The 25,534-nt window shown below is 48.0% G+C and overlaps 1 protein-coding gene across 1 annotated transcript in view; it reads right to left on the minus strand.

Moving 5' to 3' along the window:
- Positions 1 to 25,534, minus strand: part of SMC1B (structural maintenance of chromosomes 1B) — a 94,108-nt gene that overhangs the window by 344 nt on the left and 68,230 nt on the right. Inside the window, exons 22-24 of the mRNA XM_056517497.1 lie at positions 16,310 to 16,461; positions 15,064 to 15,133; positions 934 to 1,044 (exon numbers count right to left, since the gene is read on the minus strand). Of these exons, the coding sequence (XP_056373472.1) occupies positions 934 to 1,044; positions 15,064 to 15,133; positions 16,310 to 16,461 (333 nt within the window). The remainder of the gene's footprint in view (positions 1 to 933; positions 1,045 to 15,063; positions 15,134 to 16,309; positions 16,462 to 25,534) is intronic.

The following is a 25,534-nucleotide window of genomic DNA, read 5'->3' on the forward strand; positions in this document are numbered from 1 at the left end:
CAGAAACCAAAGAACATTTAATACATATGAAACATTACAGAATTACATTAACCCCTTAAGGATGGACCCATTATTTACCTTAATGACCAGGCTCTTTTTTTTTTTTATTAATTCGACTGGGTCTCTTTAAATGGTAATAACTTTAGAATGCTTTTTCTTAGCGGAGCAATTTAGAGATAGTTTTTTGTGACATATTGTACTTTATATAAGTGGTTCATTTTTGTTGACACATGCAGAATTTTTTGTGAAAAACTCCAAAATATTGTGAAAAACTGGAAAATTTCTGGCGTTTTTTTCCAATTTTTTTTTTTATGGTGTACACTGTGCTGTGAAAGTGATGTTATATTTGTACTGTGAGTTAGTACAATTATGGCGATACCCATTTTATATAGCTGAACACATAAGAAAAAGAATTACGGAGCAGCTCACCAGTTCCAGGAGATCAGACATGTAACATCGCGGTCAGGTGGTGGGAGGACGGGGAGGCCGAGATGTTATGGGGGGAAACAGACGTCAGGGCCACTCGGCACCAGAGGTCGAACTGAACGTCGAACTTTGCTCCGTTCAGTTCGACCTCTGGTGCCGAGTGGCCCTGACGTCTGAAGTAATCAGACATTTGTAGGATAGTATGGAAGTAATCATACATTTGTAGGGTAGTATGCAAGTAATCAGACATTTGTAGGGTATAGTATGGAAGTAATCAGACATTTGTAGGGTAGTATGGAAGTAATCAGACATTTGTAGGGTAGTATGGAAGTAATCAGACATTTGTAGGGTAGTATGGAAGTAATCAGACATTTGTAGGGTATAGTATGGAAGTAATCAGACATTTGTAGGGTAGTACGGAAGTAGTCAGTAAGTGACTTCTTAATAATTTTTACTATCTGTGCAGCAGTGTTGCTCTTATATAGTCACAAGCAGCTTATTTATTACCTCTGTGCACACTCCGATCAGGGCATCAGCCTTGGAATAAAACTCCTCTTTCAGGGAAATCACCACTATCTGAATCTGCTCTCTGGACTGCTCTCTGATGTAACTTGTGACCTTGATACAAATATATAATCCACCCAGTCAGGTAGCGAACATACACAAGGGTTATTACCAACCATAATATACAGGAATATGTGAAGACGGCAACCCCATCTCCCGTCAATTAGCATATTCTTAGAGAGATCTTATTTTTACATTAAAATATGGGATAAGTGTCTAATCCTGTGCAGTTCTGACCTCTGGGACACCACACAATCTCACCACACCGTTTGCGCAATTCCTGATAAAGTGAATGTGAGTTACGTAAACTGCGTAACTTCCCACTTTGGCTACAGCAAGCTTTCCTCACCACCTCCTGTAGCCGCAAACAGGTCTGAGGTGGCTTTAACCCCTTAACGACGCAGGACGTATATTACGCAATATAACGCAGGGTCGCCGTGTGATATCGGATCGGTCCCGATGAACCCCTGGCTAATACCGGACATCAATGATTGCGGTGATGCCCGGTATTAACCCTTCTAAAGTAATAAAAAAGCATTCCAGGCAGCTCAGTCAGGCTGATTGGGACCACCGCGGTGAAATTGCGGCATCCCGATCAGCTGTTAGGACACGAGGAGGGTCCCTACCTGCCTCCTCGTTGTTCGATCGTCAATTCACTGCTCTGTGCCTGAGATCCAGGCAGGAGCAGTGGGGTGCCAATAACACTGATCAATGCTATTCTATGGCATAGCATTGATCAATGTCTGCAATCAATGTAATGCATGTTATAGTCCCCTATGGGGGCTATAACATTGCAAAAAAAAAAAAAAGTGGAAATTTTTTTATTTACCGAAAAATGCACTGCGTAGAAACGGAAGCTTTGAACAACAAGAAAAAAACGTGGTTTCAAATGGCAGGAAATGCTCAACCCCAAATGCAGTTGTGCTTTTATGCTGGGGGAGCAGATCTTGCGCATGTGGTCTGTTGCAAAGGGCAATCCCCAGCACAAAATGCATACAATGGGGGATGCCTGCAGAAGACTAAAAGTGCCACAATGGCATTCTACACCCGATAAAAAGTGTGGATGTGTAACATATAGAATAATATATAAATTTAGGTGCACTACTGTGGTAGATGTAGACAGTAACACATGACTAACCCTCAAAATGATGTTAAAATTGAGACATTAGCCAGTATATCCTTACATGAAGGACATACCTGAGCCCGCACACCAACGCCAAGGTTTCTCAAGTGGCACGGGACCTAACACTAAACCTAGCTGTGCCGTATGGGCAATACTAGGGGCCAGTGGGCAATTACAGCGGCATTAGATCCGACTCACAGCCTGCTCCCAGTTCACTCCAGTGTGGCTGGGCACACATACAGTGAGAGGAGGGAGGAAGGTTATGAGACTCACCCAAGTAGGCTGATATGTTGCCGGCACATTTTTTTCTTGTTGTTCAAATCTTGTACTTGGAGGTGTATAAACTGCAAATCTAATGCGCCTTAATCACTATTATAGGCAGCATTTTGGTGCACCTGTGCTGTGAAGCCAGGAACATATAAGCCTACTTGGGTGGGGCTCATAACCTTCCTCCCTCCTCCCACTGTATGTGTGCTTAGCCCCACTGGAGGTAACTGGGAGCAGGCCACACTGGAGGTATCTGGGAGCAGGCTGTGAGTCGGACCTAATGCCGCTGTAATTGCCCACTGGCCCCTGGTATTGCCCATATGGCACAGGTAGGTTTAGTGTTAAGTCTCGTGCCACTTGAGAAACCGTGGCGTTGGTGTGCGGGCTCTGGTATGTCCTTCATATAAGGATATACTGGCTAATTTCTCAATTTTAACATAATTTTGAGGGTTAGTCATATGTTACTATCTACATCTACCCCAGTGGTGCACCTATATTTATGTAGAAACAGAAGCCCAAAAAAATGACAAAAAGGAGATTTTTTAACACTTACCGTAAAATCTCTTTCTCGAAGGATCCATTGGGGGGACACAGACTGTGGGTGTATCTTGCTGTCTCTAGGAGGTGTGACACTATGGTAATAAAAAAAAAAGTCAGCTCCTCCCAGCAGGATATACCCGCCTTCAGGCTCTGAGCTAGTCAGTTTAAGTTCCAGAGCAATGGGAGAAGACCAATAGGGCAAAGAAAAAACCCAAAACTGTCCGAGAACCAGAAGAAAAAAACACAACTGAACACACCCTCGGACAGAGAACCAAAGGAAAAAAAACAAAAAGGGCGGGAGCTGTGTCCCCCAATGGATCCTTCGAGAAAGAGATTTTACGGTAAGTGTAAAAAAATCTCCTTTTCTCTATTGGCTCCATTGGGGGACACAGACCGTGGGACGTACCAAAGCCGTCCCTTGGGTGGGCAGATAAGTAATCAGGCAGATGGCCGATCCACTGCCGCCTGCAACACTTTACGACCCAGACTAGCATCAGCCGATGCGAAAGTATGAACTCGGAAAACCTTGAGAGAGTGTGCAAAGACGACCAGGTAGCCGCCTTGCAAATCTGAGAGGCCGAGGCTCTATTCTGGAGAGCCCAGGAAGCCCAACAGAACGTGTGGAAGGAGCCACAACCCTGAAAGGAGGAATCTTCCCCTTACAGCGATAGGCTTCCGCAATGGCGGACCGAATCCACCGAGAAATGGTGGCCTTGGAAGCAGGTTGTCCCTTGCGACGACATTCCGTAAGGACGACAAAGGAATCACACTGACGAAACGAAGAAGTGAAGGTGAGATAAGACCGAACAGCCCAAAACTACATCCAGCTTGTGTAGTAAGCGCTACTTAGGATGAGAAGGAGCCGGACAAAAGGACGGGAGGACAATGTCCTCATTGAGATGAAAGGCCGAGACCACCTTAGGCAAAAAGGAAGGAACTGGCCGGAAAACGACCTGTCCTGGTGGATCACCAGAAACGGAGAACGGCAGGAAAGAACTGCCAGTTCAGACACCCTCCAGATGGAGGTGATAGCAACAAGAGACGCCCCTTTCAAGAAAGGAGGCGGAGAGACACCTCTCTAAGGGGCTCAAAGGGTTCACCCTGGAGGGCACTCAGAACCAAGTTCAAGTCCCAAGGGGGAGAAGGTGACCGATAAGGAGGAACAGCATGCGCCACTCCTTGCATGAAAGTCCGGACATGAGAAATAGAAACCAGGGGCCGAAACCTGACCTTTAAGGGAACTGAGAGACAACCCCAGTTTCAACCCCGACTGCAAAAAAAAAGGAGAGAAGACTGGGAACCGAGAAGGTCACCAGGGCTTCACACCAACGAAAATAAAACCGCCAAGTACGGTGGTAAATTCGTGCGGAGGAGGGTTTACGAGCTGAGAGCATGGTGTGAATGGCTTGGGAAGAGAACCCACAGGCCCTCAAAACCGCGGTCTCAACCGCCATGCCAATAAATGCAGCGACTGTAAATTGGGGTGGCAAGAGGACCCTGAGAGAGTAGGTCCGGGCGGAGCGGAAGGCGCAGAGGAGCGTCGTCCAGGAGCCTGACTACGTCGGCGTACCACGACCTTCGGGGCCAAACTGGAGCTACCAGAAAGGCGAGGACGTCCTCTGCCTTGAGGTTCCTCAGCACCCTAGGAAGGAGCGGAAGAGGAGGGAACAGATAAGGTAGGGAGAACCCCGCCCAAGGAATCACTAGGGCGAGGGTCCTGGAACTTGGACATAAACGGGAGGATCTTCCTATTGTGCCGGAACGCGAAGAGGTCCACGTCCGGAAGCCCCAGAGGTCGCAGAGCTGCGCGAAGACCTCCGGATGAAGAGACCACTTGCCGGGGTCGGGTGAGGACCGACTGAGGAAGTCTGCTTCCCAGTCGAACACTCCCGGAATGTGAAACGCTGAAATGGCCGTAACCTTACTCTCCGCCCAGGTGAGAATCTTGGTCACCTCGGCCATGGCTGCCGAGCTGCGAGCGCCGCCCTTTCGATTATGTACGCCACGAGAGAGAATCGCCAGTTGAAGGGGGCGGTAATGAAACTGGGCAAAGGGTACGGCCTCCATAGTTGCCACCACCCGATCCAGAACGCCCATACTGTGCAGATGGAGACTGATACCTGGGTCGGAAAGGAGCAGACCCTCGACCAGAGCGCCAGACGTTTGTCCGGCAGAAGAAAAATGCGGGCAGAGGCCATCGAATCGAAGTCCCAGGAAGGTTAGAGACTGGGTAGTTCAGAGGACTGACTTGTCCCGTTTGACAATTCACCCGAAGCGAGTCAGAGAGTGGAGAGTGACGTCCAGATTCTCCAGAGTCTGGGCTCTGGTCGGAGCCTTGATGAGAGGGTCGTCCAGATAGGATATCACCGAGATTCCCCTCGACCAAGCAGGCCAAACACTGGCATAAGGATCTTTGGAAGGACCCGAGGAGCCGTGGCCAAACCAAAGTAGAGGGCTACAAATTGAAAGTGCCCCTCCGGAACCGCAAGTGGAGTTACCGATGATGGCCCAGAAATATTGGCACATGGAGGTAGGCATCCAGATGTCGATGAAGGGAACTCCCCTTGCTCCAGGGACGCCACCACCAAACGGAGAGATTCCATTCCGAAGTGGTGGATGAGAAGGTGATGGTTGGATTGGTCGCACAGAACCGTCCATCTTGGGAACCCAAAAAAAAATAAAAATTTGAATAGAAACCCCGAAAACGTTCCCCTGGAGAAACGGGGACGAAAAACCCCTGGAGAAGCAGAGACTGGAGAGTCACTCGAAATTGCTTCACCAGAGGAGGAGACCGGGGGGCCCGGGATCGAAAAACGCGAAGGGAGGCGAATTTGATCCAGTAACTGTTGGACACCACATCCCTGACCCCAGAGTCCTGAATGTGTGAAGTCCAGATGTCTCGGAAAACAAGAGACGACCTCCCACCCGAAGAAACCGCGGGTGGGGGCCTCATTTCCGGTTGCCCGATTTGGGTGCAAAACGGCCGGACCGGCTGGAGTCCGACTTCCAAGCCGGGCGTGCCCGGCACGAGGGAGCCTTCATGTCCCGCGAGGGCGCCTGCCCGGACCCTAAGCTGGAACCAGAGGTCCGGGAAATAGGGCGAGCCTTATTTTGAGGTAAGAAACTCTTACCTCCCGTTGCCTCGGAGATAATCTCATCGAGGCGTTCGGCAAAAAGACGGCCACCCGTAAAGGGAAGCTCAGTGAGAGACCTTTTGTAAGCGGCATCCGCATTCCAAGCTTTAAGCCACATAAAGCGGCAGAGAGCCACTAGGTGACCCACAGCAAAGGCAGAAGAACGGGCTGACTACGTGGGAGCTGCGCACATAAAGTCCCCAGCTTTAGAGCATTGGAGAGCCAGAGCAGATAGATCCTCTGGGGGGAGGGATCCCGCTAAGATATCCTGATGGAGCTTTTGGCACCACTCTGACAGGGCCTTGGACACCCATGTCGAGGCGAAGAAGAGAAGAGCCAGCTGCTTCAGAAGCAAACTTTGCTAAAGATTCTACCTTCTTATCCGTGGGATCCTTGAAGGCAGCGGCATCTGCCAGAGGCAGTGTAGTCGCCCTAGAGATCCGGGAGATTGGTGGATCCACTGAGGGAGGGGAAACCACCTTAGTGACAAAGTCCTTGACAAATGGATAACGTTCTTGGATTGTCTTGATTCCTGGGAACCTCTTGTCTGGATGTTGCCATGCAGATTTCAGAATGTCGTCAAAGTCAGCGGGAGAGCTGAATCTTTGAGGTGCTGGCTTAGCACGATGAAAGGATACTTCGGGATAGACATCCGAAGATCCTGGGTCCTCTAGGTGAAAGGTGTCTCTTATGGCTGTCACCAATGAGTTCACCGTTGCAATTGAATCCGAGCAGTCCTCTGAGTCAGATGCCGGTTCGGAAGCCTCGTCCACCAGGGGAAGTGAATGAGTAGAGGTAGTCCTGGAGGGGGGCGACCCTGACCGGGTACGCAGCTCTGGCATGGCAGAGCGGCGATTCTGAGAACGTCCTCTGGAGGAGCGACGTTTGTGCCCAGATGACAGGGGGGGAAGGGACCCACGAAGGGAACGCCCACGTCCATCTGAAGACTCAATGGAAGAGTCAGATGAGGCATCCCTAGTAAGCTTGTGAGAGCGTGAAGCATGAGGAGACAAGGAGCGGGCCCTCTCAGAGGTCCTGCACAGGGAAGACCCCTTCAGGGCGGACACCACTACGCGGGAGGCCTCAGCCACCGAACGGGAGACTTGGGTCAAGTCAGTCATATACTGGGTGAGGGAGAAACCCAGGGTTGTGGAGCGGCTGAACCCACCAGGACCGAAAGGGCATCAGGGGGTACCAGGGGGTCTGGGGGAGCAGTGGAGCAGGCAGGGCAAGTGGGCTCAGCAGAGCCGGACATTTTGGTGTCACAGTGCTTACAAAAATAATAAGTCACTGATGTTCCAGGTTTCTGACTAGAGGGAGGAACAGCTCTGGGAGCGGACATAATGGTGGAAAAAGAGATAGAGACTTCCGGTTCCGGCGCACGGATGTAAGGAGTGCTCAGACAGAGCTCCGTCCGCACCGCTACCTTCACCCGTTACCCGCCGCACATATCTGCACATCCAGGGACTCTGAATAGCTGCACTATCTTCTGCACGCTCCTGGGAACAAGATGGATCGTTTTATCTCCCGAGGCGGGGACGGACAAGGTCAGAGAGCGGGATCTCCTTCTCAGGCCGTGGGGGAGGGAGGTGGAGGTAAGATGGCGGAGATGCGCGCCACAACGGGAGTGACGGGACAGAAGGCCCCACTGACACAGCAGGAGATACCGGCCCCCCTGCCACCTGTTACTGACAACAGTCTTATCCCAGGACTGCCTTTCTCTATTAAAACTCTGGCCACACTTCTGGCGGCTGAAGTGGCTAAATTAGTGCTGACTGACATAAAACAACAGTTGGATTCCACTATAACGTCCTCCCTGTCAGCCATACAGGGGGAGGTTTCTCGTCACTCCTCTCAAATTGCTGAACTTGAAGAGAGATGAAATGTGGCTGAGGGAGAGATAATGATGACGAAGCAGCAACTACATAAATCTCAGAAACTTACAGCAGCGCTCCAGGAGAAAACGGATGACCTGGAAAATCGCTCCAGAAGGAGTAACCTTAGGCTAGTAGGTTTTCCTGAGTCCATTCCAGGACATATATTGCATATAATTTGCGCTGAAGAGTTACCAACGGCGCTGGGGCTATCGGCCAAATGCTCAGTGGAGAGGGCCCACAGACTGGGACCTTTGCGGCACACACTTCCTTCTACTACCACTACAGCTGAATCCAAACCGAGACAGGTGATCGCCAAATATCTTAATTACGCTGAAAAAACTCTTATTCTGACAACTTACAAGAAACTGACTACTCCACTGATGATTAGAGGTCACCGTATACTCTTATTCAATGACTTTTCTGCTGAGGTGGCCAAGAAACGGAAGGCCTTTTCCACAATATGCTCACAGTTGGTGGCACTTCAGCGAAAATTTGTATTACAATACCCGGCTATCCTGAAAATTTTTAAGCCTGATGGTTCTATGGAGATATATCGCTCACCTGATGAAGCGCTGGCATCGCTACGCCTACGAGAGGTAGTGGAGTCCCATTCTGAGACAGAGAAGCACAAACGCCGCCGCCACAAAAGCCCGCCGCTGATCTTGGAAAGCATGGAGTGAGCTGTCCTCTTGTCTCTCTTCTGGAATATTGGACTGTTCTATGAATGAAGACCATCTCTCCTTAACTAAGGAACTATGGAGGGACTATCGGATCTCTGTTTCCCTATTATTATTCTCCCTGGACGAGGAACGCTTCTGCATACAATCTCCGAGACAATTTGTTACCCCTTTTTTCATATTTTTCATTTTTATTATTCTTCTTATTATTATTATTATTATAAGAAGGGGGAAAAGGGGGAAAAAAAAAGAAAATTAGAAAGATAATTTTTTTTTTTTTTTCTCTCTCTCTCTCTCCCTCTCTTTCTCACGCTCTTTCTTTGCTCATCTCGATTTCCCCCTTGCTCCTCCCTCCCTGCATCTCTTCATATCCCGTGTTTCTCTTATCTTGTGACACTTCTTACTGAGTCCATACGGACGCTTATGGTCGGGGCCCGTCCTCAAGGGTCAGGTTGCCAACTGATAGATACATCGTATATGCGGAAGTGCGAGGATCCGCTAATGGTCCGTGGAAGAAGTGAAGTCCTGACTTTACTTACCTCGCTAGGGCTCTTAGAGCCAAGATGGTTCTTATTGTTACAGTCTTGTTGTTATTTATTTGGTTTCATGTTACTGTTCTGTGAGGCCATTCCCCCATGCTATGCAAGTCGTGTCGTCTGTGATACTTGTGCACGTTGCTTTTGGTATACTGCTTACCTTGTTGTTTATATAGTATGTAACTGCATTTCTATCCTTTTAATGCATATTATTTAGTAATGAAAGTAGTAACGTGGAATGTAAAAGGATTGCGGTCTCCTGGAAAGCGGTCACTAGTACTTCGGCATTTGCAAAAATTAAAGGCTGATGTGGCGCTTCTACAGGAGACCCACCTACTTACTGAGGACTTCATACGCCATCAGAAGAGGTGGGTGGGGGCAGTAATAGGTTCTCCGGCAGTTGAGAGAAAAGGTGGTGTTTTAATCCTGCTGCATAAAAAATTAGCTCAGTCTGTCCACTCACATTGGGAAGATTCAGGAGGTATGCTACAACATATGGTACTAGAATAGGGGGGGTCGCTTATATAGTATTTACAATGCATATGGCCCGCATATAGGTAAACAGACCTTTTATGATACTTTGAGTGCGCGCCTCAGAGCAGACAATAACATATACAAAATACTCGGGGGAGATCTTAATACTGTGATGCGCACATCAGAAGATAGGAGACGCAGCACTGCGATCACTACCTCGTCTGAGGAATTATTTCTACAGAACCTCACACAAACTACTGATATGATTGACTCCTGGAGGTATTATAACCCGACTGACAGGGTGTTTACTCACTTTTCCCACGCACACCACTCGTGGTCGAGACTAGATTATCTTTTTCTTTCCCAGACACTTCTACCCCAGACCACTAACACCCAAATACATGACATTGTAATATCAGACCACGCCCCGGTGTCCTTAGACCTACTAGACTCATATCCCCAGGGTACTGATTGGGTATGGAGATTCCCATCGTACCTACTAAAAGATGAACACTTTACGCAACTGTTAAGACACTGGTGGGAAGAGTATAGTGATAATAACAACCAACACATGTCTGAACCCTTCTTATTTTGGGAGGCAGGTAAAGCAGTTCTGCGGGGGAAGATAATAGCGTATACTACTCATCAGAAGAAGAGGGCTTCGGAACAATACTCACGTGTGTCAAACACTTTAAGACAGGCCTACACGGAATTTTTGTCTACACCGACAGAGTCTAATAAGGAGATATGGGTACAAGCTCAGCGTGGTTTTGAAGCTTCCCAGGCAGCATTAGAGACTTTCCGCTCTGACAGATTTGCGGCTGAATTCTATAAATTTGGCAACAAGTCTGGCAGACTATTAGCGAATTTAGCAAGGGGACAAAGGAGGGTGACGCCCATTAAGCCAATGATAGATGAGAGAGGTGTGTTAAAGAAGAACCCTAAGGACATAGCTGACGTTCTGGGTCATTTTTATCAACAATTATATTCCAAGCAACACATAGATGAGGAGGGGGCTGCCTCCTTTATAAACACTCTATCCCTGCCTTCCCTACACATAGATGACCAGAACGTCCTCAATGCCCCTATCTCTGTGGAGGAGATAGAATCGATAGTAACAAACTTGAAAAACCAAAAGGCTCCGGGTCCAGACGGATATTCTGGAGAGTTCTTTAAAATCTTAAAAGATAAGCTTAGTGTACCCTTGCAAAATGTTTATAATACTATTCTATCCACAGGTCATTTGCCACAATCGAGCAACATGGCCTACATAAAGGTTCTACATAAAGAGGGTAAGGACCCTTCTATGCCAGGTGCGTACCGCCCAATATCGCTAATCAATGTGGATATAAAAATTCTAGCTAAACTGCTCGCAGATAGATTAGCTTTGGTCATGCACAAACTAATTGGACCCCACCAAGTAGGTTTTATTAAAAATAGAGCAGCAGTTTACAATATTAGAACTGTTCTGGCGGTACAGGGAGCGGTTACTTCACAGCCTTACTCCAGCCAGGTCCCGGCTTTGTTAGCATTGGATGCGGAAAAAGCATTTGACCGCGTGGACTGGGCCTGGCTGGACATGGTATTAGACAAAGCTGGCATCCAGGGACAATTTAGATCCTTTTTAAGGGCGTTCTATTCTGCCCCGGTGTCTAGGGTACATTTGCCAGGTTTTCTCTCTGCTCCTTTCCCCCTCCAGCGAGGTACAAGACAAGGATGTCCCTTATCGCCCCTCCTTTTCAATTTAACTTTGGAGCCATTGGCACAATACCTCTTACAGACCCAGGTGTATCGGGGAATTAGAGTGGGATCCACCGAGGTAAAAATTAGCTGCTTTGCAGACGACACATTGTTATATTTGAGTCAGCCGGAGACACAACTGGGAGAGGTCTTTAAGGCTCTAGATATGTTTGGGTCATACTCGGGTTACAAGGTTAATGTGGACAAATGTCAATTATTGTTCTTGGGGAATACCCCGTCCTTGCCTCTGCAGGTTCCGTCAGTCCAGGTGGCCAGACAACATATCACCTATCTCGGAATTAAGATTGGACGTACCCCTCTGTCACTTTATAACTTAAATTATCCCCCACTCATTAACAAAATAGACAGGGAATTACGACGCTGGAGCAAACTACCTTTGTCCCTCTCAGGTAGAACACAGCTCATAAAGATGATGAGTTTCTCTAAACTCTTATATATGCTACAGACAATTCCACTGCTTCTACGACATGTCGATGTCAGGAAATTGCAGGCCATATTTACGAAATTGATTTGGTCCAATAAAAGGCCTAGGGTAGCATACGACACTCTGTGTTTAGCGAAGGGGTCGGGGGGATTACGTATTCCTAATGTACGTCTATATAATTTAGCGGCTGTTTTTCGCCATGTGCGGGACTGGATATTTGACACGTCTTATTTTTCAAATACCAAATTGGAGGAGGAGCTATGTTCTATAGGTAATCTCAAAATACTGTTTCATCTCCCCTACAGAGATATCCCATCTCAGATAAGGAAAAACGTTTTATTTAGTGATACTCTGGCCACCTGGAAGACGTTGAGAAAATCATATGGACTACCATGGTGCCTCTCTAGATTCTATAGTATGTGGCATGCACCAGCGTTGAAACATTGCTTCAGTAACCCAGTTCGTAAGATATGGGAGGACAGACGTGTAACTTCTTTTGGGGATTTTCTTGACAATAGAGACGGGATTCTTTTAAGTTGGGAGGCCTTTAGAGAGAAATATGCTCTTCCAAACTCACATCATTGGTTCTATAATCAGCTATGTTCATATTTTGGCAGTCTGGTCCGAAACTATAGATCAGTAGAAAAACGAGGGAAATTTTGCACGCTCATGGGTACCTCCGCAAGTCATAAATCCTTATCACTCATCTACACAAACATCAGGGATGTAGTGTTAAGAGGGGCGGAAGGGAAGGCACTTATAAAATGGTCTACCCACATTGATGACCCGGATTTACAGTCACATATACGAGAAGGTCTCTTAGCGGTAGGCAATTCTACTCCGAGTTCACAGCTTCAAGAAATACACTGGCGTATCATTCATAAAGCAACATATGCATTCAACTGGAAAGGCACTCCCCCTCCCCCTCCATACTTGGATTATTGTCCCACATGTCGCTTACCTAGAGCAGATCTGTGGCATTGCCTATGGGAATGCCCACAGGTACGTGAGTTATGGAACGACGTCAGGTCATTAATTCTCACAATTTGGAGCCTTGGGCTCCCTCCCTCACCGGAGCCATATCTATTTCATTATTTACCTGCACGAGAATCGAATCCTCCAGACAGAGGAAAACTGACTAAGAGCATACATGTCTTACTTTTGGTCACCAAGCTGTGCCTACTTAGACATTGGCTTACCCCTACCCTCCCTACTATAGCTGAAATACTGAAGGAACTGTACTGTATAGTACATAGGGAATTATTACTAGCTATACGGAATTCTGAGTTGCACGCTAAAAAGTTCTTCCAGAAATGGAGGGCCTATTTACACTATCTACCAGACGAGAGTGAGCGACACAGGATAGTGACATATTTTGCATCTACCACATGGTACAGCCTGGAACTTTTGAAGGGAACATTGGGGAATCTAGCTCTCCCACCTGATAGGCCTGCTGGTAATGTCACACACTGAAACATGAGCAGTGTGCTAGTCTATGATGTGTATGAGGGCCAGCATATGACACAGATGTTCTTTTGTATCCATGCATTCTTTTTTTTTTTTTTTTTCTTCACATTATGTGGGGAAATGTATTTGGCCTCTTTTTTATTTTTATTTAGTTTTTTTTTTTCTGTTGTTGATTGATAACATTGCTATGTTAAAAAGCACTATATTGGAAAATGCAGAAGTTCCATACAGAAGGTTAATGTCGTTACTTAAGACGAGTGACATCCACGGACTCTCTGTCATGAAGTTTTGTACAAATCCTTGTATGTTGTTACAGTGTCATGTACTGTATGCTTCTGTGAATAAAAACTTTATTTAAAAAAAAAAAAAAAAGAGATAGAGAGAGACTAGCCTTCTCATCCTGGTCTGTGTCCTGTCAGCTGCAGTGAGCAGATAAAAAAGACCAGCTAATAGAAAGGGAGAGGCGTGCCCGAAGTAAGGCACCCAGTAACAGGCCCCACATTGTGAAAATCGTGCCCACGGCGCTGATTGCAGGCTGCCTCGCGCCCTTGGAAGCTCCCAGCCCTGTGGGCGGAGTTAAGACCTGCCGAAAAGGACGTCATGGCGCCCGCTCCTTGTCCCGAGCGCCATGTCCAGTCCGCATAGCGCTCGGGGGAATGGAGCGGGCGGCCTAAACCGTGTCGGCGGGCGAAAGTGAAAGTAAGCCGCCGCTGGAAGTGCCCGGCCCGAACAGCGCCACGATAGACAGCCGCATATAAGGCGCTGAAGTAGTTGCACCAAGCACACACACACACATAATAAAATAAAGTGCCCCCAGAAGTAAAGTTTCCTATAATATATGCCCCCTTAGGTGCCACTGCTCCCCCAATAAAAAGATGCAGCCCCTGTAAAATGCAGCCCCATAAAACTGAGGGTGGGCCAAAACAGGGGGTCTCCAGAGGTTGCAAGTCCGTACCTATGGAGAAAAAAGGGGGGAAAGAACTTACCTAATGGAGTCTTCAGTGAAGTCTTCAGCCAGCTTATGGTCCCTGCATCACGCCTAACTGCTATGCGCGAGCGAGGCGAGCAGAGACATAGGGGGATCCGGACCCGTGAGGTACCACCCAGGCGCTGACCGTTGGCGAGGGGGGGTTAACAGCGCATATACGCAATGACTGTGCCCCCTTACTCGCAATGGGGAAACAGTGAACCGCAGTTCCTGAGTCCCCACCTGAAAACGGAAAAGAAAGGGAATAAAAAAACTAACACGTCCCTATATTAGGAAAATAAAAAACAGAAGACATGGACTGGAGAATCCAGCCCATGTCCACCTCCTTCAGACACTAAGCTTAAACTGACTAGCTCAGAGCCTGAAGACTGGTATATCCTGCTGGGAGGAGCTGACTTTTTTTTATTACCATAGTGTCACACCTCCCAGAGACAGCAAGATACACCCGCGGTCTGTGTTCCCCAATGGAGCCGATAGAGAAATGGTGTTATTTTCTTTTTAATTTTGTCCCACAAATATTTAGTTTTCGGTTTCGCCATAGATTTGTGAGTAAAATGACTGATGTCATTACAAAGTAGAATTGGTGGCGCAAAAAAAAAAAAAGGCATCATATGATGTAGATACAAAATTGAAAGGGTTATGATTTTTAAAAGGTGGAGGAGGAAAAAACGAATGTGCAAAAACGGAAAAACGCTGAGTCCTTAAGGAGTTAAAAGCCATGACTAGATGGGGCAGCCCCTCTCAGCTCACATATTTACAGGTATCTATGTGACTGCCTATGTAATATTTATCAATGGTCACTTACTTTTCCAATGTTACTGTTGTCTAAAGCCGCATCAACTTCATCTAAAATGAAGAATGGTGCAGGACGGAAGCTGTATATAGAAAAAAGATCAGTGTTAGCCTAGTGTCTGTCCTAAAACACACTGAGCTTTGCTTTACATCAATGGTCTCCAAACTGGGGACCTCCAGGTGTTGCAAAACTACAGCTCCCAGCATGCCCAGACAGCCAAAGGATGGGAGTTGTAGTTTTGTTAGACCCCTGAATAACACATCCATTTTTCTCACACATATCTCTAAACCATCTTTATAGAAAGACTTAAAATATAATATATAAACTGGGCAATCTGAATTTTTAAAAACACAAAATAAAACCTAAAAAATAAAATAAAACCCTACATTTATCTGTAAATTTTCTGGAAGCAGACCCCTTGACATGTTGGTACAATGCAACCAGGAACTTTACTTGAGGGCTTCTTCATGCAATTTTGCATCAAAACGTTGGTGGAGATTTATCATTGCCTGTAGAGCTTTTTTTGCCTATATTTGGTGCATGAAATGTCGCACGTGCGTCTAAGCACTTTCTGTGACTTTTGACAGTAAGCAAAAATTATTCTGCAAAAGTCAATTTCAAAAAGTTGCAAACCACTCCAAAAGACCGCAAATCTTCACCAGCCCAGGCCTGGCTTACAAAACTGCCTTTGAAGAACACTTAAAAATTTGCACTATTTGTGCAGAAAAGTTGCAGAGAAGAGAATGAATCATACAAAATGGTGCTCTGAAGTGATTTATTGTTTTTTGATTATGTGTGCCAAACTCAACAAGCCCCTTCCCCCTGTGAAAGTAATAAACACACACTTTCTAATGACAACAATGATAAATCTCCCCCATTGTGTTTGTAGAAAGGGTTCTGTAGAAACTGTAACCTCTTAGGCTCCCTCTGGTGGTGGTTACAGGCATATTCATCCCTAAGCAAGTTATTCTAATACAAATCTTCCGATTTGGTTATGGGAAGAACATCTACACCAGTGTTTCCCAACCAGGGCAAAACTACAACTCTCAGTATGTCCAGACAGTCTTTGGCTATCCAGGTATACTGGGAGTTTTAGTTATGCAACAGTTGGAGGTACACTAGTTGCGCCCAGTGTTGGTTATTTTAAGGAACAGTCAGGAAATGCTATCTAGTCATCTTTAGTCTTTCCTTGTTGTATCCTGTGCGTATTAAAACCTCTTTAATACAACTACATAGAAGCTCCTCTGGTTAGTTTTACCTGTGAATAGCAAACACTAAGGCTAGTGCGGCCACAGATTTCTCTCCACCAGACAGGTTGTCCATCGGCATAAAGCGCTTTCCTGGTGCAACACAGTTATAACCGATCCCATCTAGGTAAGGCTCTTCTGGATTTTCTGGACTGAGGAAGGCCTTAGAAAAAAGATTTAGAACATTTAAAGGGGTACTCTGATGGAAAACTTTCTTTTTTTATTTTATCAACTGATGTCAGAAAGTTAAACAGATTTGAAAATTACTTCTATAAAAAAATCTTAATCCTTCCAGTACTTAGCTGCTGCATACTACAGAGGAAATTCTTTTCTTTTTGGATTTCTTTTCTGTTTGACCACAGTGCTCTTTGCTGACACCTCTGTCCATGTTATGAACTGTCCAGAGCAGGATATGTTTGCTATGGGGATTTTCTCCTGCTCGACAGAGGTGTCAGCAGAGAGCACTGTGGTCGTGACAGGAAAGAAATCCATGAAGAAAATAATTTCCTCTGTAGTATACAGCAGCTGATAAGTACTGGAAGGATTAAGATTTTTTAATAGAAGTAATTTACAAATCTGTTTGCTTTCTGGCATCAGTTGATTTATTTAAAAAAAAAAATTCTACCAGAGTACCCCTATAACTTACAAAATGTGTTGCATTCAGATTGGGTATATGACTCTCTGCAAAGACTGGAATTATAGTGATTTACATACATGTGCGGAAAGAAAGAACTGTCTGTCATATATGTGACAAACACTATGTGACAATATGGAATTATGGAAATTATCTAACAAATAAGGAGATTTTTGTTTACTTACCGTAAAATCTCTTTCTCGGAGGATCCATTGGGGGACACAGACCGTGGATGTATGCTGCTGTCTCTAGGAGGTGTGACACTATGGTAATAAAAAAAAGTCAGCTCCTCTCAGCAGGATATACCCGCCTTCAGACCCTGAGCTAATCAGTTTAAGTTCCAGAGCAATAGGAGGCGAGCAACAGGTCAAAGAAAAATCCAAAACTGTCCGAGAACCAGAAGAAAAACATAACTGAACACACCCTCTGACAGAGAACCAAAGGAAATTCCCAAAAGGGCAGGAGCTGTGTCCCCCAATGGATCCTCCGAGAAAGAGATTTTACGGTAAGTAAGAAAAAATCTCCTTCTCTCTATCGGCTCCATTGGGGGACACAGACCGTGGGACATACCAAAGCCGTCCCTTGGGTGGGCAGATAAGCAGTCAGGCAGACGGCCGATCCACTGCCGTCTGCAACACTTTACGACCCAGACTAGCATCAGCCGATGTGAAAGTATGAACTCAGTAAAACCTCGAGAAAGTGTGCAAAGATGACCAGGTAACCGCCTTGCAAATCTGCGAGGCCGAGGCTCTATTCTGGAGAGCCCATGATGCCCCAACAGAACGGGTAGAATGAGCCACAACCCTGAAAGGAGGAACCTTCCCCTTACAGTGATAGGCTTCCGAAATGGCGGACCAAATCCACCGAGAAATGGTGGCCGTGGAAGCAGGTTGTCCCTTGCGACGACCTTCCGTAAGGAACGAAAAAGGAATCACACTGACGAAACGAAGAAGTGATGGAGAGATAAGACCGAACGGCCCGAACTACATCCAGCTTGTGTAGTAAGCGCTCCTTAGGATGAGAAGGAGCCGGGCAAAATGAAGGAAGGACAATGTCCTCATTGAGGTGAAAGGCCGAAACCACCTTAGGCAAAAAGGAAGGATCTGGCCGGAAAACAACCTTGTCCTGGTGGATCACCAGAAATGGAGAACATCAGGAAAGAACTGCCAATTCAGACACCCACCGGATGGAGGGGATAGCAACAAGAAACACCACTTTCCAAGAAAGGAGGCGGAGAGACACCACTCTAAGGGGCTCAAAGGGTGCACAAATTCAAGTCCCAAGGGGGAGAGGGTGACCGATAAGGAGGAACAGCGCACACCACTCCTTGAAGGAAGGTCCGGACATGAGAATTAGAAGCCAGGGGCCGCTGGAAAAGAACAGCAAGGGACGAAACCTGACCTTTAAGTGAACTGAGAGACAACCCCAGTTCCAACCCCGACTGTAAAAAGGAGAGAAGATGGGGAACTGAGAAGGTTACCGTGGAGAAGTCCTGAGCTTCACACCAACGAAAATAAGACCGCCAAGTACGGTGGTAAATTCTTGCGGAGGAGGGCTTACGAGCCCTGAGCATGGTGTGAATGACTTGGGAAGAGAACCCGCGGGCCCTCAAAACCACGGTCTCAACCGCCATGCCATCAAGTGCAGCGACTGTAAATTGGGGTAGCAAAGAGGACCCTGAGCAGGTCCGGACGGAGCGGGAGGCGCAGTGGAGCGTCGTCCAGGAGCCTGACTACGTCGGTGTACCACGACCTTTGGGGCCAATCTGGAGCTACCAGATTGGCAGGGACGTCCTCTGCTTTCAGTTTCCTCAGTACCCTGGGAAGGAGCGGAAGGGGAGGGAACAGATAGGGTAGGGCAAACCCCATCCAAGGAATCACTAGGGCGTCCACGGCCAGAGCCTGAGGGTCCCGGGACTTGGACACAAAAGGAAGGATTTTCCGATTGTGCCGGGATGCGAAGAGGTCCACGTCCGGAATGCCCCAGAGGTCGCAGAGTTGCACGAAGACCTCTGGATGTAGAGACCACTCACCGGGGTCGGGTGAGGACCGACTGAGGAAGTCCGCTTCCCAATTGAGCACTCCCGGAATGTGAATCGCCGAAATGGCCGGAACCTTGCTTTCCGCCGAGGTGAGAATCTTGGTCACCTCGGCCATGGCTGCCGAGCTGCAAGTGCCGCCCTGTCGATTTATGTACGCCGCGGCCGTGGCTTTGTCCGACCGGACGCGGACAGGACGGGACTGAAGACGGGACTCCCAATGAAGAAGACAAAGAAGAATCGCCCGTAATTCCATTATGTTTATCGGAAGAAGGGTTACTCGGGGAGACCAGAGTCCCTGAACCGTCCAATCCCTGAACACGCCACCCCAGCCCGACAGACTGGCATCCGTTGTAACGACCTGCCAGTGAAGGGGAAGAAATGACCGCCCTTGGAGAAGAGGGGGGAGTGAAGCCACTAGAGCAGAGACTGACGGACCCTGCGAGGGAGAACAATCTGACGATCGAGGGACAGAGGAGACCTGTTCTATCGAGAGAGAATCGCCAGTTGAAGGGGGCGGTAATGAAACTGGGCAAAGGGTACGGCCTCCATAGTTGCCACCATCCGACCCAGGACTTCCATACAAGTGCGGATGGGGACTGAGACCTGGGTCCGAAGGGAGCAGACCCCCGACCGAAGCGCCAGACGTTTGTCCGGCGGGAGACAAATTCGGGCAGAGGCCGTGTCGAATCGAAGTCCCAGGAAGGTTAGAGACTGGGTAGGATGGAGGACTGACTTGTCCCGGTTGACCATCCACCCGAAGCGATCCAGAGTGCGGAGAGTGACATCCAGATTCTCCAGAGTCTGGGCTCTGGTTGGACCCTTGATGAGAAGGTCGTTCAGGTAGGGTATCCCCGAGATTCCCCTCGACCGTAACAGGCCCATCACTGGCGCAAGGATTTTTGAAAGACCCGAGGAGCCGTGGCCAGACCAAAGGGGAGGGCTACGAATTGAAAGTGCCCCTCCGGAACCGCAAAGCGGAGGTACCGATGATGGCCTGGAAATATCGGCACATGGAGGTAGGCATCCTTGATGTCCACCGATGAAAGGAACTCCCTTTGTTCCAGGGACGCCACCACCGAACGGAGAGATTCCATTCAGAATTGGCGGATAAGAAGGTGACGGTTGAGACGCTTGAGGTCCAGGATTGGTCGTACAGAACCGTCCTTCTTGGGGACCACAAAAAGATTTGAATAGAAACCCTGAAACCGTTCCCCTGGAGGAACGGAAACGATGACCCCCTGGAGAAGCAGAGACTGGAGAGCCGCTCAAAATTGCTTTGCCAGAGGAGGAGACCGGGGGGGGGGCCGGGATCGAAAAAGCGGTCCCTCGGAAGGGAGGCGAATTCGATTCGGTAGTCGTTGGACACCACGTCCCTGACCCAAAAGTCCTGAATGTGTGAGGTCCAGATGTCTCGAAATATTAAGAGACGACCTCCCACCCGAGAAGAAACCGCGGGTGGGGGCCTCACTTCATGCAGAAGTGGGTTTGTGGTTGCCTGATTTGGGCGCAAAATGGCCGGACCGGTTGGAGTCCGACGAAGGAGCCTTCTTGTCCCACGAGGGCGCCTGCCCGGAACCTTTGCTGGAGCCAGAGGTCCGGAAGGACCGAAAGGAAAAGGACTTCCTTTGGGAAGTAGGGCGAGCCTTATTTTGACAAGGAACTCTTACCTCCCGTTGCCTCAGAGATAATCTCATCAAGGCGTTTGCCAAAAAGACCACCTGTAAAAGGAAGCTCGGTGAGAGACCTTTTGGAAGCGGCATCCGCATTCCAAGCTTTAAGCCACATAGAGCAGCGAAGAGCCGCTAAGTGACCCACAGCAATGGCAGAACAACGGGCTGACTGCATGGAAGATGCGCACAGGAAGTCCCCAGCTTCAGAGCATTGGAGAGCCAGAGCAGATAGATCCTCTGGGGGGGATCCCGCTAAGATATCCTGATGGAGCTTTTGGCACCACTCCAACAGAGCCTTGGACACCCATGTCGAGGCGAAGATGGGAAAAAGAGAAGAGCCAGCTGCTTCAGAGGCAAACTTCGCTAAGGATTCTACCTTCTTGTCCGTGGGATCCTTGAAGACAGCGGCATCTGCCAGAGGCAGTGTAGTCACCCTAGAGATCCGGGAGATTGGTGGATCCACTGAGGGAGGGGAAACCACCTTAGTGACAAAGTCCTTGTCAAATGAATAGCGTTCTTGAATCGTATTGATTCCCGGGAACCTCTTGTCTGGATGCTTCCATGCAGATTCCAGAACGTCGTCAAAGTCAGCGTGAGAGCTGAACCTTTGAGGTGCTGGCTTAGCACGATGAAAGGATACTCCTGGATTGACATCCGAAGATCCTGGGTTCTCTAAGTGAAAGGTGTCTCTTATGGCTGTTACCAATGAGTTCACAGTTTCAATTGAGTCTGAGCGGTCCTTTGAGTCAGATTCCGGCTCGGAAGCCTCGTCCACCAGTTCGCCAGGAGAATGGGAACAAGTAGAGGCAGTTCTGGAGGGGGGCGACCCTGACCGGGTACGCGGCTCTGGCGTAGCAGAACGGCGACTCAGAGAACGTCCTCTGGAGGAGCGACGTTTGTGCCCAGATGACAGGGGGGGCGGGACCCACGAGGGGAACGCTCACGTCTATCTGAACACTCAATGGAAGAGTCAGACGAGGCACCCCTAGTACGCTTGTGAGAGCGTAAAGTATGTGGAGACGAGGAGCGGGCCCTCTCAGAGGCCCTGCACATGGAAGACCCCTTCCAGGCGGACACCACTTCCCGGGAGGCCTCAGCCACTGATCGGGAGACTTGGGTCAAGTCAGCCATATACTGGGTCAAGGAAGAAACCCAGGCTGGTGGAGCGGCTGAACCCACCGGAACCGAAGGGGCATCAGGGGGTACCAGGGGGTCTGGGGGAGCAGTGGAGCAGGCAGGGCAAGTGGGCTAGGTAGAGCCAGGCATTTTTGTATTACAGTGCTTACAGACCAAATAAGTCACTGAGGTTCTAGGTTTCTGTTTAGAGGGGGACTTTCTCACCCTAGTCTGTGTCCCCTGGCAGCTGCAGTGAGGAGAACGGCTCCGTGCAGCTAGTGTGAGAAACAGGCTAGCCAATAGGAGAGGGGGGTGTGCCTGAAGCAGAGGCACTAACTAATTGGCCCCCTTCTGTCTGAAAATCGCACCCACGGTGCTGATTGGAGGCTATTTGGCACCTCAGAAAAGCTCTGACAGCCCTGTGGGCGGAGCTAAGGACTGGCCGAGAAGAAGCTGTAATGGCGCCCGCTCCTGGTCCCGAGCGCACGTCAGCCGCATATGCGCTCGGGGGAACAGAGCGGGCGGCCGATACGCCGGCAGGGACTGCCGGAGAAAGCGAAAGTAAGCCGGCGCAGAGAGCGCCCGGCCCGAACCAGCGCTGCGGCTGTCAGCCGCACATAAGGCGCAGGTGGAGAAAACGAAAGTAAGCCGGCGCTGAGAGCCCCCGACTCTGTCAGCCGCGTATAAGGCGCTGCAGTCTAAACAGTAACCACACACACACACTCCAGTGAAAATACATATGCCCCCTCAGATGCCACTGCTCCCCCAGAAGAAAGGTCCAGAATAAAAGCCCCCTCCCCAGTAAGCCAGCCTCATAACCTTAAAAGGTGGGCCAAAACAGGGGGTCTCCAGAAGTTCGCACCTGAGGAGAAAAAGGGGGGGGGGAAGTACTTACCTCAGTCAGTAGAACTTACCTAATGGAGTCTTAGTGAAGTCTTCAGTCAGCTTAGTTACCTGCATCACGCCTGGCTGCTATGCACGAGCGAGGCGAGCAGGGAAATAGGGGGACCCGTACCCATGAGGTACCAACCCAGGCGCTGACCGTTGGCGAGGGGGGGTTAACAGCGCATATACGCAATGTCTGTGCCCCCTTACTCGCAATGGGGAAACAGGGAACCGGAGTCCCTGAGTCCCCACCTGAAAACAGAAAAGAAAAAGGAATAAAAGAAACTAACACATCCCTATACTAGGAAAATAAAAAATCAGAAGACCTGGTCTGGAGAATTCTAGACCATGTCCACCTCCTTCAGACACTAAGCTTAAACTGATTAGCTCAGGGTCTGAAGGCGGGTATATCCTGCTGGGAGGAGCTGACTTTTTTTTTTTATTACCATGGTGTCACACCTCCTAGAGACAGCAGCATACACCCATGGTCTGTGTCCCCCAATGGAGCCGATAGAGAAAAGGAAGTTATCCCTAGGATATTATATTGGTTAGGAAGATACATTTTTGGCAAGGCTGCTGAACATAGAAGCGGCCACAGTTCGCCAGCAAGTGCTCCATCTTCTTCATTGTTTATCAGGTATGGTTCTGTACTTTTAGAAGCAGCTCTGTCTAGTATAGATGCTCAGTCCAATTCACTTAAATAAAACAAAGTAGTACTGAGCTGCAATACTCGCTGTAAACGTTGCTAGAATAACAGAGCTGTGTGTGGTAAACAATGGGGACGTTGGCTTCTCCTAAAATGAGCTGATCTGCAGGGGCGTTCATTTTTGAATCACTACGAATCCAATAAAAATAAACTGTTCTAAGGATTAGCCATGTATTTTAAATAACCAGAAAAATCACTTTAATTTAGGCTAAAATTGGTTTTCCACAACTTTATTTTTATTGATGGCCAATCCACAGGATAGGCTATTAATATCTGATCGGTGGGAGTGGACTCCTAACACCAATAAGCTGTCTGCCAGAGCCACAGGGCAGTGAACGTACCCAGATGCAAATTGTCAAGTGGTCTTGGAGGATCACCACCGCTTAGACCTCCTTCTCTTCAAAGGGAGCTAAGCTGTAGTTATCCAGCAAGGCTACTACACAATGTACAGAGCTGCCTGCTTTCGGCTCCATTTACTGCATGGTGCGGGTGCTGTGGCTCTGGCACACAGTTGATTGGTGGGGGTGCCAGGATTTGGACTTCAACTAGATATTAAGACAGTGTTTCCCAACCAGTGTTCCTCCTGCTGTTGCAAAACTACAACTCCGAGCATGACCGGACAGCAAAAAGCGAAGGCTTGGCCATGAATATAAAGTCCTGGAAAACACCTGATAGGAACTGCTAGATCGCTCATTAACCAAAAGTGATTCCAGAAATGACTCCAGAAAAACAACCTTGCAGTACTAGCCACCAGATGTCTCCCTTTCCTGCAAACTGCCATCCACTGCTTGTTGTTAGGTTCAGTCTGTCTCTAGTAACAGAGAGGCCAGAACACAGGAAATGGGCAGGGCTTAGCATGTGCTATGTGTAGGAAAGAGAGAGCCTGGGCTGTGTACCCGGCAACGTAAGCCAGTTTGCCTGCTAAATATGATCCACACTGTTCCTGAAAGGTAAATCAAGGCTTCCCTCTCATTACTCACCATTCATAAAGCGCAGGGCAGCTGTCCCTTGTATAAATACCTACCACTGTTATGTCCACACTGCGGCAGTGTAATCTCCTCTCACTTATGCTTGTCAGCAGCAGTTCAGTGATTAGTAGTTTCTTTTATTTCTACTCACATAGCACAGACTAAAGACAGTGCATCAGTAACCTCCTTCTCCCTCCACATGCCATCTAGAACTGTATTGTGTAAATCATCAGCCCGTTCAGTCCAGTGTACTTTCTCTAGCATGGCCTACTATAGAAGAATATGTGTTGTGGTGTGATTGGCCAGAGAAATAAGGGTAAATAAGTCCTGTATGTGTACTACTGGCAAACAGCTCTGGTCCTCCCCAATAAAATGGAGACAAATAAGAAATGGCTTTGCACCATATAGGGGGCTCAATAACAGCAGTGAGAAACAAAAATAACCTTATCACCACTTGAAAGGGATAATGTAACAAAACTATACATGTTTTTAAAAATCCTTTGAAACGACAGGTACACTTTAAAGTGGTTTTCCCCCTTCAGCACTTACTTACTTACTTACCTGCTTTTCCAGCTCCTCCGACCTTTTTGCAGCAGCTGGAGGTGGTCGGAAAAGGTGAAAGCAGTCGAAGTTGGGAGGTTACACAATTTGCATAACTCCCATTGACTTTAATGGAAGTTACGTAAAGAGCGCAGATTGCAGGGCTAAGCCATTTGCGCAACTTCTAATCAAGCCAATAGAAGTTACGAAAATTACATAACTTTTCGGATTAATTCGCTTTCCGCTTTTTCGACCACCTCTGGGCACTGCAAACAGTATAAACGAGCTGGAAAAGCAGGAAGTGCCGAGGTGGGACAACCCCTTTAACTATGAGTTTCACATATTTGCAGTTTGTTATGGACAAATCTTCGCTCAGGTAGATGGATGGAAGGCACATTGTGTAATTATTCTTTATGTCAAAAGGTAAATCTAATAGATGTACTTTCTATTACGAGTTTGAGACTCTATGTCAACCTGTTAGAAAGCTGAAATTGAGACAATACCACCTTGGATCTGAGAAGCACATACAGAAGTGTTCCCAATCAGGGTGCCTCCAGCTGTTGCAAAACTACAACTCTCAGCATGCCCGGACAGCCTTCGGCTGAGAGTTGCAGTTCTGCAGCAGCTAGAGGCATCCTGGTAGGAAATATTTCGTTATTTAGGGTATAAGCACACA

Source organism: Hyla sarda, chromosome 4, assembly GCF_029499605.1.
Source record: "Hyla sarda isolate aHylSar1 chromosome 4, aHylSar1.hap1, whole genome shotgun sequence".
NCBI lineage: Eukaryota > Metazoa > Chordata > Amphibia > Anura > Hylidae > Hyla > Hyla sarda.